The sequence below is a fragment of the Pteropus medius genome, unplaced genomic scaffold, assembly GCF_902729225.1.
Source record: "Pteropus medius unplaced genomic scaffold, Ma_sr-lr_union100, whole genome shotgun sequence".
NCBI lineage: Eukaryota > Metazoa > Chordata > Mammalia > Chiroptera > Pteropodidae > Pteropus > Pteropus medius.
Genome location: NW_024340849.1, coordinates 30,725,758 through 30,743,104, shown reverse-complemented (window position 1 = coordinate 30,743,104; position 17,347 = coordinate 30,725,758). Strand labels below are relative to the sequence as shown.

Sequence of the window (17,347 nt, the reverse complement as noted above, 5' to 3'; positions counted from 1 at the left end):
AAACCTAAAAACAAAAGCTTTTGAAGAGAATGATGTGTCTATAGTGGCTCTGAAAAGCTCCAACATATTCCTGGGAAACTAGAAGGCTACAAATGCACAGAGATGTGTGAGAGCCCAGGGCTATTCAAGTGCTCTGATAATGCTGGAGGAGCCCTTTAAGTCCTCACCTCTGTCTGATCTTGAGATTCTATAAAAGCAAAAAGTGAAAACTAAGGCAGAGTTAACAACTACCTGGATGAGTATTGAGGATGTGCCTTAACAAGCATACAAAGCCTCTTAGCAAAGACAGGGAGATTTATTGTTTCCAGATTTTTAAGGATCATTGTCCAATCATTAAGAGATCACTAAGATAACTGAGAAGATACTTCAGTGGCTATATATAACAAAGAAAACAGATTTTATAGAACTTACTCATAAAGGTCACTAAAAAAGTAACAGCTCCAACAGAAACAGGAACAAACCCTGGGGAGGAATGAGAATCTTATTTACAGTGTTACAACAGATTACATAGTTACTATGGTAATTATATAACCTGTAATAAGATTACATAATTACTACAGTATATTATGTAAAATGTCCAGTTTTCAAAAAAATATTATGGAACATGCATGCATAAAAACAGAAAAATGGTCTACGGCCATACCACCTTGAACAAGCCTGATCCCGACTGATCTTGAAAGCAAAGCAGAGTCAGGCCTGGTTAGTACTTGGATGGGAGACCACCTAGGAAGACCAGGTGCTGTAGGCATAAAAAATAAAAAATAAGGGATTGTAAGCTGACAAGGTCCTTGCAATCTGTGAGGTCAACCAAGGGTTGCCTTTCCTTAAAAAACAAACAAACAAACAAACAAAAAACAAGATAGAGCATATAAAAGAAAAAAGGCACTCAATGGAAACTGTCCCAGCAGAAGCTTAGCTATTGAATTTATTAGTCTAATCAGCTATTTTAAATATGTGCAAAAAGCTAAAGGTAACTGTCTAAGAAACTAAAGGGAAAGCATGAAGATGATGTTTCACCAAATAGAAAATATCAACAAAGATATAGCAAGAGAGAAGTAACATTTCTCACACAAAGGATCTTCATAAGAGTAATACTTGTTTTATCATCCATAACCATGGGGCCAAAAGGTATATGCTAACATATTCGAAGTAGAGAAAAAAAAGGAACCAAGAGTCCCATATCAAGCAAAACTATCATTTAAGAATGAATACGAAATTAGGATATTGCCATATAATCAAAAACAGAAAATTTGTCAATAGCAGGTCTGTCCTATAAAAAATACAAAAGGGAGTTCTCCAGGCTTAAAGAAAGAACACTACAAAATAACTTGAATAAAGAAGAAGAAATAAAGAGAATTAGTAAACGTAACTATATAGATATAAAAACTGGTATAAATGCATTATTTTGTAATACTTTTTTTCTTACCTGATTTAAAAGACAATGACATAAAGTAGTAATTACAAATTTGTTGATAGCTATACATGTATGAGAATGTAATTTGTACAATAAGAGTACAAACAAATGGGGAAAGGTAAGATGCTCTAGAAGAGGAAGCAAAGACCTTGTGTACTAATGAAATCAAGTTAGTATTAATCCAAAATACAGTCTTTTCTAAATTAAGGTATTATTTGTAATCACAGGGATACTACTAGGAAAATTATTTTAAAATATATAGTAAAATAAATAACAAGGCAATTGAAATGGTGCTCTAAGAAATATCTATTTAATGCAACAAAAGTAGTAATGGAGTAATAGAGAAAATGTGAATTTGTGAGACAAAGGAAACATAGCAAAATAGCAGACATAAATCTTACCTTATCAATAATTACATTAACATGTAAATGGATTAAATACTTCAATCGAGCTATAGAGACTGACAAAATACATTTTTTATAAAAAATAATCTTGTCATATATTGTCTACTAGAGACATATTTTAGATTTAGAAATAAATATGTTGAAAGTAAAAGGTTGGAAAAGAAATACCATGAAAACAGTAGCCAAGGAGAACTAGAGTGGCTATATTAATAGCTGATAAAAAAAAAAAAACTTTTGAATAAAAATTGTAAATAGTCGATTAATCAAAAAGACATAACAATAACAAATAAATATGCACCAAACAACAAAGCCTAAAATACATAAAGCAACAAATTGGCAGAATTGAAGAGAAAAATAATAAAGATTAGAGTGGAAATAAACGAATTCTAGGAGACAGAGAGAGAGAGAAAGAGGCTAGAATCAATAAAACCAAAAGTTGTTTCTTTGAAAAGGCCAAGAAATTTGAGAAAACTGTAGATACCCTGGCCAAAAAAAGAAAAGTCTCAAATTACTAAAATCAGAAATTAAAGAAGAGACATTTCTCTTAACCATACAGAAATAAAAATGATTATAATGTAATACTACAAAACATTCATGCCGACAAATTATAAAGTAATAAGATAAAACGGGCAAATTCCTAAAAAGACATAAATTATCAAAACTGACTCAAAAAGAAATAGAAAATCTGAATACATCTATAACAAGAAAAAAGATTAATAATCAAAAAACTTCCCACAAAGATGTCAGGACCAGATTGCTTCACTGGTGAATTCTACTAAATGTTAAAAGATGAATTAATACAAGTCCTTTACAAACTCTTAAAAAATAGAAAAGGAGTGTTCTATGAGGTAAAATTACCTGATATTAAAAACATCATAAAAGAAAAAAAAAACAACTATAGACCACTGTTAATTACGAAGACACAAAAATCCTCAACAAATTGAATCCAGTAACATAAAAAGGAATATACACCATGACCAAGCAGAATTCATCTCAGGAATGCAAGGTTGATTCAACACACAAAAATCAGTAAATGCTATATAACATATTAGTATAATAAAGGACCAAGTTCACCTGATCCTCTCAATGGATATAGAAAAGTCATTTGACATACTCCCACATCCTTTCATGATAAAACTACCATTAAAGGAAACTTCCTTAGCCTGATAAAAGGTACTGATGGAAAGCAAACACCATTCTTACTAAAGAAAAACAGATGCTACCACCTAAGATCAGGAAGACAACCAGGATGTTTACTCTCACCACTCATTTTTAGTATTGTATTTGAAGTTCTAGCCAGAGTAATTAGGCAATGAAAAGACATAAATGGCTTTCAGATTGGGGAGGAAGAAATAAAACAGATAAAAGGATTTGTACTGTATATAGAAAATCCTAAGGAATATACAAAAGCAAACAAACAAACAAAAAACTACTAAAGTCTAATGAACAAGTTTAACAACTTGCAAGGTACAGCACACAAAAACTGGTTGTATTTCTATACACTAGCAGTAACAACCCAAAGATAAATTAAGAAAACAAGTTCATTTATAATAGCCTCAAAATTAATAAAATTGTTAGGAAATAAATTTTACTAAAATTTACAAAACTTGTACACTAAAAACTACAACACATGGTTGAAAGGGATTAAGGAGACCTAAACAAACAGAAAGACATCTGTGCTCATGGATTAGAACAGTGGTCCCCAACTTTTTTAGCACCAGGGACCAGTGCTCCTATGAGAATATAATGCCTGATGATGTGAGGTGGAGCTGAGGTGATAATGCTAGCGCTGGGGAGTGGCTGCAAAAACAGCAGAAGTTTTGCTTGTTAGCCTGTCACTCACCTCCTGTTGTACAGCCTGGTTCCTAATAGGCCATGGACCGGTACTGGTCTGAGGCCCAGGGTTAGGGACCCCTGGGTAAGAAGACTAAATACTGTTAAGATGGCAATACTCCTCTAATTGAACTACAGATTCAATAAAATCCTCCTCAAAATCCTAGTATACTACTTTACAGAGACTGACAAGCATATTCTAAAATTCATATGAAAACTCGAGAGTCCCAGGATAGCCAAAGCAATCTTGGAAAGAACAAAGTTGAAGAATTCACACTTCCAAATTTTAAAACATCCTACAAGGCTACAGTAATCAAAAGATAACATTAAATGGCATAAGAAATAATGATGGAATAACATCTTTATTTGCAGATGAAATAACAGCACCCCTGGAAAATCCAACGTAAATGATGATAAAACTGCCATAAATAATTTTAAAATCAATAAATTAGTATAGTATGAATTATCATTATTGACTTCATATACCCAAACATAACCACTTATGAAAAATAATAAAAGAGAAAATCCCCAATTACAAGTTCACCAAACTTATTTAACATCAATGATGAATAAATTTTTCAAAAGTATGGATGCCCTGTATGAGGAAACCTTTAAAAAACACTCCTAAACGACACAAGAAGAAAGTGAACAAATAAAATAGTATCACCTTTTTGGCTTAAAATAATACTTTTTGGCTTAAAATAGTATTTGTTAGTTCATGGTTCTGCAGATCAGAATGTCAGTGGACCAGGTGTATACTCTGCCTAGGGTCTCAAACTGAAATGAAGGTTTTAGCTGGTCTCAGTTCTCCCCCAGAGACTAGGAGATAAACCACTGTTAATTCCATTAAGATTGTCAGCCAAATTCATTTTCTTTAGCAGTTTCTATGTGGCCCCTCAATTTTCAAGTCAGCAATGGCCAGTTGAGTGCTTCTCATGCTGTCTCTCTGACTCCACATTTTGCTACATCTCTCTGACTTTTTCTACCCTCAGCCAAGAGAAAGAACTCTCAGTTCTACCCTCTGGAATCTCATTGTGCCCTCCGGACTCTTTGTTCCACCTTCTGGGCTCTTGGTTTCACCACCTGAGCCATTCTTTTTTCATGCAAGGTAGCATGTTTGTAACTAGTTTATCAACCTGCTTCCTTCCAATAAAACACAGGGATCCAACAGTCTTCTTTTATTTTACACTCTGCCTCTTTCAGTCCAAATGGCAGTATTTTTTGCTGATACAAATTCTCAAGAATATTGTGGCTCTCCCATATATGACAGGTTCATATACATACGTGTGTGCACGTGTGTGTTCCATTAGATAGCGGGGCCAGGTCTGAAATCTTTTTTAGATAATCACTTCTCTATTTGTGGCTATGCTGAGATAATTGAGGGGCAACATCCTTAAGTCCCCTGCTATTCTAAAGGATGTGTGAACCACAGTTCTCTAAAAGGAACTTTACTTAAAATTGAATGAATATTTGTGAATTATATCTGAACATATTAACTGAAATTTTAGCAGTGACGTAGAATGTAGATTTTTTCCTAACATATACAAAACCAACACAACTAGAAAATGACTGAATTTAGAACCTTGTAGCATTTTTATCTTTTAAAAAATACTACAGGAAGTATTTAAATATTTAAAGTACTTAATACACAAGAATTGTCTCTAAGAGAAGACTATAGAGTACAGAAATCCCTTGGACAATATAGAAAGATAATATTTACAAAATCATAATAAATAGTTTCATGTAAAAGTTAATCATATGGCACCAAGTGCATACAAAATAATAGTGATATTAAGTCTGTGCTATTTATTACAATAGGAGTGACTTTTCTTAGCTTTCCATTTTACTCAAATCGATTATAAAATTTCCAAAAACTATCTCACTTACAATATAAAGTTTGCTTAAGACAAAATCAAGTAATTTTTATTCTAAGGATTAAGTATTAAATCACAAATGATACTGAGGGGGGAAAAAACCTTCTAGATTTAAAATAATGTAAACGCCTAGGGTCACTATGTAGTTTTGGTTCAGTATGAAGTGATGTTCAAAAATTCCTTTAGATTCAAAGAAACAATGCTAATATCAACAACATTTAAAGTTATAGTCTTAGGTAAAGAGTAAGAATAATATAAATCCAGATTTTATATTGCAAACTAGTTGTCATGCAAGTTCTAATAGGCAATAACTATACAGGACTAATGATATGAAAGACAAGAAGTTTAATTAACAGAAATACTGTCATTAAAAAATGAGTTAAAAAAAAGAAGTTAAATTTTAAAAATTTGGAAAATGTGAAAATGCAAGCAAATCATTTAAGCTTTATCAGAAATATAAGGCACATGATTCTTATTTGAGCTTCTAATATATAACATAATACAACTTTGATTATTTTTCATAACAATATTTTTTTTAACAATGAGTAGTTACATTAATATTTAAAAGTTGTAGAGATATTTATCATAGCTTTGTTTATAATACTTAAAAATTGAAAACATCCTAAATGTCTAATAACAAAGGATTAGGAAACTCTCAGGAGATCGCTGAAATTATATTGTAAAATATAAGATTATATTGAAATAAGTTTTAATATTAGAAATATTACTGTATGCATGTAATATGCTTTTAAAATATATTACAAGGCCTGTTTATATACAATGAAATATTAATAGTAACTACATCTGGATAATGAGATCATAGATTGATATTTTCTTCTACTTACATGAGTATATTCTAAACTTTGAGGAATAACATTGAGCATTTGTGACATTCAAAAGTGCCTTAAAAAACTTTTGGATAATAGTTTGTGTAATAAATCCCACTAGATTTTATGAGAATCATAAGGAAGAAAATTTGGATCCATTAGTAGAATCGCAGGGTAGTGTGGTGTGAAAACCTGACTGGAAATAATCTGAAGTCGGAATGCAAAGAGAGAAATCAGAGACAGTGCATATAGAATCCTTTCAAGGAGATTTACTGCAAAGAGTGACAAGAAATACAACTGTAGCTCTTAGGAAAAGATTTAAAGACAAAAGCATTAAACATTCAAAACGAGAGTGAAAAGTAAAAAGAAATAGAATAAACCTAGAGAAACAAGAACAAAATTATTAACTATAATAGCATATATTATTGAAGATTCATATTAGCATTTTAAAAGTTGGAAAACTAGAATTATTAAATTCAAGAGCCATCTCAATTTTTAAATCAATTTTTAAAAATTTGAATATCTAATATAAGAAGTAAAAAATACATATACATTAGAAATAAGAGATACACAAAAGAGAGCATTCTATACCATGTTATGATAATACATTTGAAAACCTTAATCAATTTGGATTATTTCTAGGGCCATTAAAAATTATGAATTAACTCAAGAGAAAACATATAGCCTAGTAAGACCCATCATGTGATGAAATGAAATAACTGTCCATGAAAATGAAACAATAATTCAAATAACTTTAAAAAACACCAGAGTTATATTTTCACCAGCGTTAGATCGAACTTTCAAAAAGAAGTTATTTAAATTTATATTAATTTCTTGGGTAATAAGAAAGAAATGAAAGCTTCACAATCCATTGATAAGAAAATCTATGAAATAGAGCACAAATTAAGAACACTGGAATACAGACTAACTTATAGCTGCAAAAGCTTCAATAATATACTTGCAAATAAAACTCTGCAGTAATTAAAAGGACGATAAACTATAAACAAGCAGAATTCATCCCAAGAATTTAAAAACAGTGTAATATTAATATATCATTTCAACAGGTCAAATGAGAAACTCTTTAAAATCACCTTCACAGATGCTCACAAAGCATTTTGTTTAAGTTAACATCTATTCTTGATATGTAATTTATATAGCCTGAATTTTTTTTTTAATTTTATCAGGTTATGAGCATGTATTTGAAATCAACATTTAGGTGACATTAAGCACTTCTTTAAAATAAGAATGAAATAAAGAAAGCTAATTTAATAGATGCTATTTCATATTTTATACATAGGCAACCAAAAGTATACAAATAATAAAAGATTGAAACTTTGTGATGAAAAAATTAGCAATATGTATTTTTATATTTATCACATTATATCCATATAACACATGAATATGGTATAATGAAACAATATCAAAAAATTGCACTGTAATTTGGTTCTAGCTTTGTATCCATGACATAATCACTCAGCCTCTATAGACTGATTTCCTATTTGGTAAATTGATAGTATTAGTCATAATTATTGGTTTATCTATTTTTAAGAAATAAATTGTTTAATCTGAAATAATTTGAGTTAAAAATATGAATTAAAATGCATAGTTTGATTGGGTGTTTTGTGGTATTTAATTTATACTGTATGGTATATAGACCAATAAGTTAGTAACAAATAATAAATTTCTATTAGTAAAAACAACATCCAAAAAGAAAATATCAGCATATATACAAAAAAGGAATTTACTTATTTACAACCTTTATCTGTAAACTGATATAAAAAATAATTTTGTGTGACTGTCATTGTTCAATAAAATATGAAAATCATGAAGGATTTCTAAATCTTAAAAGTTATTTTTATTATCTTTTCAAATGCCTGGATAAAATGTAGATGGCTATTTATTTTATACATTTATATATATATATAAAATATATATATCACAGTAAACTAAGAATTATAGATAAAAAAAATCATATTCTAGAACAAAAATTCTGAACTATAGGAGGGGTAAACCTCAAAGAAAACATGGAAAAGAATTTATAAAAAATCTTTATTTTTATATTTAAAAGAATTTGATTTTGACAATATTTTTAAAGTATTTAACCAATTTCAAATGTTTTCTGGTTAACAAAAGGCACTGATTATAGAAACGAGAGGGGAAAAATGTGTATGCACAGATACAATGACGACACGAATTAGAGAAAAGCATGTTAATGAGTAAAGTCTCTAAATTGGATGCACAAATGCCTTGAAATTTTAAAAAACTGGTTAGATTGTATGTCCAATTAGGCAGCACAAATCTTTTATTTTATCTTGAATTAGAAGTTTCAATTGCATACCAAAAAATAATGCATGAAATGATGCACATCATTGCTTTTAATTTAATGTCTGATACGCACTCTGAAAATCTAGTTTAACAGTTTTTACAATGAGCAAAATGCAGAAAAAAACAAATATATCTAAACTTAATCATGTTCTCATCTTCCCAAGAAAGTATGATAGTTCCCAAATAACTTCTAAAATTAAAAACTATTGTAACTTTATAAATATTCACAATATCTCATCGAAAATAACATTTTGTTGTGGAGGGCCAGACTTGCCATTTTAGAGGTGATCAAAGAAATAAAAAAGTGATTGTAGGTTTAGGAGGAATTTCCCCTCATTCAGAATACTTTATTAATAGTGATATTTTTATAGATGATAAATCTCAGCATGATTAAGAAACTGGGGTCATAACTCTTTGACAACACTACATAACATTTTTAAAAATTTTATTAGTTGTGCTATACTTTCTTGACGCTTATAGCAGTTCCTAGAAAGAAATTGTATGTAGAAAAGCTATATATATTCTTTCAAATCATTGAGGAATATTTTAATGTTTCTACTCTCCACTTTCCACTTTACCTCATCAAGTTCTTTCCAGACTCAGAAGGTAAAGTTTTTCTCCCTCATTTAATCTTCCTCCCTCCCTCCCTCATTTCCTCCCTTCATTTCCCTTCTTTTCTTCCTTTTTCTTTCATTTATTCATTGGTTAACTCAGTCATTCTACAAGCCTAATCTGGCTTTTTTAAGTGCCTAATATGACATTTTACTGAGTGCCTAATATGGGACAGGCATACAAGTTATGCAAAGAAAAAAATCACAATTCATCTCTTGCTTTTAAAGACCTTATAGTCTAAAAAGAAGTAGACAAGTGATCATTGATTTCAATAGACTATACTGAGTACCAGTATGGTAGGAACCACAAAGTGCAATTAGAGTTCAAAGCAGAAAGATGGTTTCAGCAAGGACTTTTCTCCTTTCAAGCTGAAGTTTAAAATGAGAAGATGCAGAGAGGGGAAAAAATGGCGTAGATGATATTGGCTCTGTTCATCCCTCTGGCGACCAAATCAAAGTTGTGATGGAAACAAGGAGCAGCAGCAAGGAAAAATCGTTTGGGATCTAAATGAACAAGCCATACAACTAGGTAGAAATCCAAGAAATCACCCTGTAATGGCAGAGGTAGGACAGGACAAGGACAGGGGGCCGCCAGGTCTCCGGCGGCTGACTGAAAAAGAGGCTGCGGCAGCAGCAGCAGAAGCCTCTTAAAGGGGCCACATCCATGAGCAGATTTTCACCACCTGTGCCGATTTGGCAGCGTGCAGGGGACACCAGGGATATACAGGGAGACATTGTCGGAGTGAGGGCCTAGGCAAGACTTGCTCTGTACAGAAGTGCTGGCAGTATCTCTTATTCCCTGTTGAGCCCTACCCCATACCAATGCTCTGGACACAGCGCCACCATAGCTGTGAAGTCATCAAACTGGATAACAGAGGTCGCTCTGCTCAGAGGATTCCCGGAAACCCCACCTTCCCCAACTCGTGGCCCCACCCAAGCCACATCCATGTGTATCCTCAGCGAGTCAGGTGCTCCTTACTGAAGAGCTGGCCTCAGTTTCTGGTATGGCCTTTGAGGCAACTATAAGCAGAGCATCTGTGGATTACTTGCTGAATCTTAACAGGTGGCCCCAGAGGGGCAGAGGCTTGGACCAAATTTGGCCTGCAGCTGAACCCCTCTCAGGACTATGCCACTGGACACCTACTTCATAAATCCACACTAATAAGACCAGGAGACTTAGGAGCTTTGCTTAGTACACAGAAACAGACATGGAAAGGCAGTCAAAATGGGAAGACAAAGAAGCAGAAACCATATGAGAGAACAGAACAGAGATCTAGATATAATGGAGTCAAGTAATCTATCAGATGTAGAGTTCAAAACACTGGTTATAAAGATGCTCAATGAACTTTTGGGAAGTGTAGAAAATCAACACAGATAAAAAACATAAAAGTGGAAATGGAAATTATAAAAGGGAACCAGTCTAAAATGAAGAACACGTTATCTGAGATGAGAAGTATATTAAATGGAGTAAACAAAGGAATAAGCAAAGTGAATAAAGGGAAGGATCAAATGCCCTATCTAAAGGATAAGAAAGCCAAGGACACTCAATCAGAATGGCAAGAGATAAGATGCCAAGACTATAAAAATAATTTAAGGAACATATGAGACACTATTAAGGGTCCAAATATCCATCTGATTGGCATAACTGAAGAAAATCAAGATGTTGAACAGCTGTTTGAAGAAATAATGATGAAAAAGTTCCCTAACCTGGTGAAGGAAATAAAACCCCAGGAAGCCCAAAGAATTCCAAAAATCAGGGATCCAAAGAGGCCCACACCAAGATACATTATAATTAAAATGCCAAAGTTTAAATATTAAAAGCAGCAAGAGAAAAATGGATAGTCACTTATAAGGGAAAACTCATAAGACTGGCAGCTGATTTCTCAAAAGAAAGTATGCAGGACAGAAGGGCTTGGCAAAAAATATTCAACAGGATGAAGACCCAGGATCTACAACCAAGAATAATTTATCCAGCAAAGCTATCATTAAGGACAGATAAAGAGCTTCCCAGATAAAAATAAGCTGTTATATGTGGAATCTAAGGAATAAAAGGGACAAACTAATCAAAAACAGACTCGCAAATATAGTGGACGATTTGGTGATGGACAGAGGGTAGGGGATTTGGGAGGCTGGGAGAATGGGGTGAAGGGTTAAAGAAGTACAAATTAGTAGCTGATGGATGGTCACAGGAATGGGGATCACAGCATAGGGAATTAATTTTTTTTAAAAATGAGAGGATGCAGCCAGACAATGGTAGGATTGATAGGATGAGCAGAGTTGAACACTGATGCTATAATCAGAAGAAATAGTGTTTAAGAAAAGTTGGAAAAAAAAATGTGCACATCATGCATTCTGGTGTCTTGCAGTAATAAAGGAAGGGAATAAAGTAAGCAGGGAATGGGTAGTAAGAAAGAGCTTGAAAGAGAAAGAAGGGCTAATTATGGAGGGATCTGTATTACTATCTATTTAAAATCAGGTTCTTTCAACTCTTTGATCCTATCTCATCTTCTCAGTCACTTCAGTCCAGTGTGTTTTAGTTTTATGTTTTCAGCCTTGCCTATTTCTGGATTCTTCTACATTGCCCATGCAGTGGTGTAAGTCACTCTCATGTTAATTCAGGTGCATATTCCCTAGATGGCATGAATGAGAACAAAATAAAGATGTTTTCTGAGAAAAAACATTTCGAGAATCTCAAATCTAGCTCACCAAATAAGTTTGTAAAAGATATACTTTAGTAACAACAAAATGCCAATTAGCAATATGATAAAAAAAATGTGTGCAAACTGTTAAACTAAGAATAAATATAATCAAACATTTATTGCATAAATTAATAAGAAATTATCTACTATAGGAAATATTAAATATGATAGGCAGAACACTATGGAAAATAGAACATATGTCAGTTAAGTATCTTAAGGTCCTTAAACCATTCAGGAAGAAGTTAAAGATGTTGATTATACTTCGCATCCAGTAAGTTAAATATACATTCCAAAATTTTAATAATTTGTAGCTTAAAATGCATAAATAAAATATATCATATGAAAAACTCAATTCTAAACATTCCAAACTTAGTTTCATCTAAAAGCATGGCTTCAAATTATAAAGCAAAAATACAGACAGAAAAATAGTAAAGAAACCTTCTATCATACTGAGATATTTTAATACAGCTCGTATATATCAGTCTGAAAATAAATCAGAAATATAAAAGATTTAAATAACACAATAAGCACAATTCGTAAAGTAGAATTGCATATCACTATCCAAGAAAACATTTTTACCAAATAAAGTATTTATGCAAATTAACCATACAGCAGGACACAAATTAAGCCTTAACAAATTATAAATAATATCTACCACATAGAACCTTTAGGAACAAATTAAAATTACATTAAAAATCAATTTAAAAAATAAATTTAAAATTCAGTGGAGATATAAGTGTTAATTTGTCCAAGACTAATCACAGGCTGACTTTGCAGAGAGCATTTGCCTTCTACAAAGTTCCGAAGAAATTAAGGCCCAGTTTAGAAAAACTATCCAAATAAATGGATAGGTAGATCATGTTTATGTTTAGGGATCCCCATTGTAAAGATGTCATTTCTGTATCACTTAATCCATGAATAAATGTGATTCTAATCATAACTCAAATAAACTTTCTAAAGGAAATGAGCATAATAACATTGAAATTTATACAAAAGGGGGGGAAAAAAGGGAGTATAACCTAAAAATCATAAAGAAATACAAAATTGAGGGATTCACCATAATAATCAAAACTCATTATAGAAGTTTAGTAATGTAGACATGAAGTACTGAGGTAAGGATGGTTAAGGAGACTAAATGAATTAAAAAGAGAATGAAAAAAGGAAACCACACAAATATGGAAACCTCATATTTGACAGAGATGGCACCAAATATTAATACATAAATAAATACAATAAATTACATTGTAACAATTTTTATGATATATAAGAAAAAAGACTGGATGGAACCTCACTTCACACATTACCCATAAACTTCATATTGATTATGCTTCACATATAAAAAGCAAAATATGCATTCCTAAAATTCGAGAATTTATTATTTCTAAACTTATAAATAAAAGAAATGACAAAAACCCCTCAATTTTAAATATTTTAAACATAGTTTCATTTAAAAACATTGTGTGAATATGAAAAGTAAAATTTCAAATCATATGGAATAAAATATCAGAATGTTTTTTGACTTCAAGGTAGGAAAATTTCTAAAGAAAGTTCAGAAAACTACAAAGTTCCAAAGAAATTATTTATAACTTTGACTAAATTAATATTTAAGTTTATTCATTAGAAGTTATCACAAAGAGATAAAGAAGACTACGTGAAATATTTTTAACATATGTAAATTTAAAATATTTAATATCTATAATATACAACAAATTCTTACAAATCAATAAAAAATAAACATTCAACATGTAAGGAAAAATTATGAGTAGGTTTTACACAGAAAAGTAAATACAAATGACCTCCTAAAAGCCATTAAAATATACTCAGCTCACAAATAATTATGGATTAATTTTTGTAAATAACAAGATACAATTAAGGAGTCCATAATAGAGAGTGAAAAAAAACCCACGTAGTTTTAACTGTACGTAGGATGCAAATTAGTACAAGAGTGTGTGTATTATTGCCTTTTAAAATACTATCATTTCTTTTTACCATTTCATAATTTCCTTTTATATTATTTCTTTTTATTATAGTGAATGAGATGTGGCAGAAGAGGAAGACAGGAAAGATGAGTCACAAAGGAAGGTCAAAGTGGTACCAAGAGTAACAGGACTCAATCTACCCTTCCTGGTTTAAAGATGAAAGGAACCATCAGCCAGGGGTTGCAAGCAACCTCTAAAAATAGAGAATGATCTGAGGCTGACTGTCACCAAAGAACAAGGACCTCAATTCTAAAACCACTGTATCTTGCCGAAACTGAATGAGCCTAAAAGCAAATTCATCCTGGAGGCCCCAGGAAAAAAATGACACCTTGATTTCAGTCTTGGAAGACCTGGAGCAGAAGAATCAGCTGAGCCATGACCCAGAGTAACTCTGAGATAATAAATAGATGCTGTTTTAAGCTACTAAAATTTTAGTAATTTGCTATGTAGCTATAGAAAACCAATATAGAGAGAAAATTGGCTAACTGCTTTGTAATTATTGATAGAGAATAAGTTTTAATAGCCATGGTTCAAAACGAAAATCAGAATTTTTTTTTTATTTTTAAACATGAAAACTCACCACTTTAGATAAAGCAGATAATTCGTCTTTTGATGTCTTTGTTTCCTTCAATGCTTCAGTCACTGCCTCTTCATTCTCCTCAATAGTAACATTAACATTTTGTATTAATTTACTGTAGTAGTTACATAAATTGTTAATGTTTTCTATCTCTTTCCTAAGAGAGAAAAAACAGTTGATTTTATCCACATTGAAAGAAAAATTAAATTTAAAATTAGGTATATTTAAATTAGCTTCTGACGATGTAAATCAATGAAATTTATATATTCCTAAAAGTTCTCCCATCCCAAAGCAACTCATGAAAAGTGCCACTTAGATATCAAGAAGTAAATAGTGAGAGAAATATTCACCAGTAGTATTTACGTTTCCAGTGTAAAGGAATTGAGAGAAAAGTGATTTATAAATTATTTATAATAAATCGCCTTTTGATTTGATTTTAAGTGAGAGACCTAAGCACCCATGATTCAGAGTCTGGGTAGTACAGGGATGGAAAAGCAAGGAAAAAAAAAAAAAAGGCAAGAAAAGACAATGTAGATGTTAAAAGACCATACAGTCTTAGAGATAAAATAGAAGAAACTGCAGCTTCGGAAAGCAAGGCACTTGTTTAAAGGGAGGTAATTGCCAAGGAGTTCTTTGCTCCTATGTGATCTTCCACAAAGAAGACCAGTGGTAACCTGTGAACCACACAATCCTTTTTCTTATCTGGTAGGTAGAAAACACATTCCAAACATAAAAGTTTCCTTAGATAATGTTGTTATGGTTTAATATGTGAAAAATATACAAAGGGAAAATGATAAAGTTATCATTTTCATAAAACATGGCAAGCAATATAGATAACTCCAACTTTTTTTAAAGATGTTATAAACAAAATAATAAACTAGGCAATTTATTTAAAACCCATATAAGAGATAAAAGAGTAAATCACTTGTGGTAATAAAATTCTACAAACCAATATGCAATAGAAAAAATACCCAATAGGCAAATGAGCAAACAAGATAAACATTCAAAAGAGAATAAATGCCAATGGCCAATAAATGTATGGTGGGCTTATTGAATTCACCTCGGTTCTCATGCACGCACCCTGATTTTAGAGGTAGAGTCAAATGAAACTGAAAGACATAACTTTAATGCATAAATGAAAAATTAAAGCAACAAATAAGTAGGCAAGAATATTCTTCTTTACATTTCCATGTTTGGAGAGTACAGGTCTCCCTACTAGAATTTTAGAAGCCAAGTAGATAATGAGAGGTAGGGAAGCTCAGCATTCAAAATGCTTAAGTTTGATTAAATTTACGTCTTTTGAAATTAATTTTTCTCTCAATGGTATTTATTTTCCCCAGTCCAGATAATAAACTATAGATTTTAAGTAAGCCATGGATAATTGCCCAGTTACAAAATAAGGCAGATTAAGTGTTATTTTAGTTGTTTCTTATCTCTATTTCCCGAAGAAGTTGATGTCACCAATTCCTCAGCCTTTTAAGGATCTTTCAATGTGACAGTTTGCTGCTAGGTTTGCTCTCACTGGTAGTTTAGATTTCATCATTCCATATCTGATAAATCAGAATAAATTTAGAAGAATAAAATGGGAAGAACCACTCTACCCTGTTGTGAAGGGTTTCTATACAGTAAAGCAATCAAGACACCAAAGAATATATGCTGTGTGCTCCCATTCATATGGAATTCAAGAACAGACAAAACTATGGTGGTAGAAGTCGGAATGGAGATTACCTCTTTGCGGGGTCAGTGGTGTGGACTGTGAGGAAAAAGGAAAACATCTAGTATGTCAGAAAATTTCTAAATCTTAACTTGGGGCATGGTTACATGAGTGTATACATATTTTAAATATCATTGATCTATAAACTTGATAGCACACATAATCATGTTTCTGTAGATGTGTTAATTCTCAACAAATTTAAAAAATAATGAAGAATAATTAAACATGTCTTTCAAATTTTCTTTTCTAAATCATTTATGACTCCTCTAAAGCTTATAATAGAACTTTTGGAAAATATACTTAAATAAGAAGAAAATCAACAAAGAAAAAGTTATATGGTGTAATAAATAATGATGACTATAGGAATAAATAAAATGTGCCTTCATATTTATTTAAATATTAGTTATACAAACCACCAATTAATTTTTATATTCAAAATTGAGAAAAACTTTTATAAAATGTTATAAGATAAAGATTGTTGTATTTATAATATGGGCTAAAATCTGTTTAGTGCCAGATAAAAGAATAAAATGCTGAATATATGTACACATGTATATACACAAAGATGGAAAGATAAATGATTAAAATAAAAATAGAGATAGAAAAACAATTGATAGCTTCGAGATACGCAAAATAAGAAAGAGTATGGAAAACTGAGGGCATTATAGTCTCAAGTCTTCATTCATTCCTGTATCTAACTCCTTTGCCATGTAATTTTGTAGGGTTCTCTAACTCTGACTTTGAGCCTAGCCATTTAACTTGCCATTGTCACTTAGATTTTAGAAAATGGGATGCAACTAGAGGCTTATGAAGTTCATGTGTGAATGTTTGCTTCTCTACTCCTCTTATTACCATGAGAATATTTCTAATAGATTGAAGAAACATAGAATAATATAGCCAAATCTCCCCATTGTCTCAGCTAAGGATTTCCTACATGAGTAGCAAGCCAGATAAACCTCACAATAATAATAAGTAAATAAAAATAAAGTAAATTTATCTATTAAGAAAATTATCAGATTTATATAAAGTCACAGAAATGAGTTATATGCAATCTGAAAGAATCGACCTAAAATAAAACCAAACAGAAAGG

General features: G+C 31.5%; 1 protein-coding gene and 1 pseudogene across 1 annotated transcript in view; one reads left to right on the top strand and one right to left on the bottom strand.

Moving 5' to 3' along the window:
• The window catches only part of CCDC178 (coiled-coil domain containing 178), a gene marked incomplete at its 5' end in the record, with an annotated part of 313,561 nt that overhangs the window by 251,087 nt on the left and 45,127 nt on the right, over nucleotides 1–17,347 (bottom strand). The window contains one exon of the mRNA XM_039846669.1: nucleotides 14,547–14,700. Within this exon, the coding sequence (XP_039702603.1) occupies nucleotides 14,547–14,700 (154 nt within the window). The remainder of the gene's footprint in view (nucleotides 1–14,546; nucleotides 14,701–17,347) is intronic.
• On the top strand, nucleotides 630–748 carry LOC120590265 (uncharacterized; annotated as a pseudogene).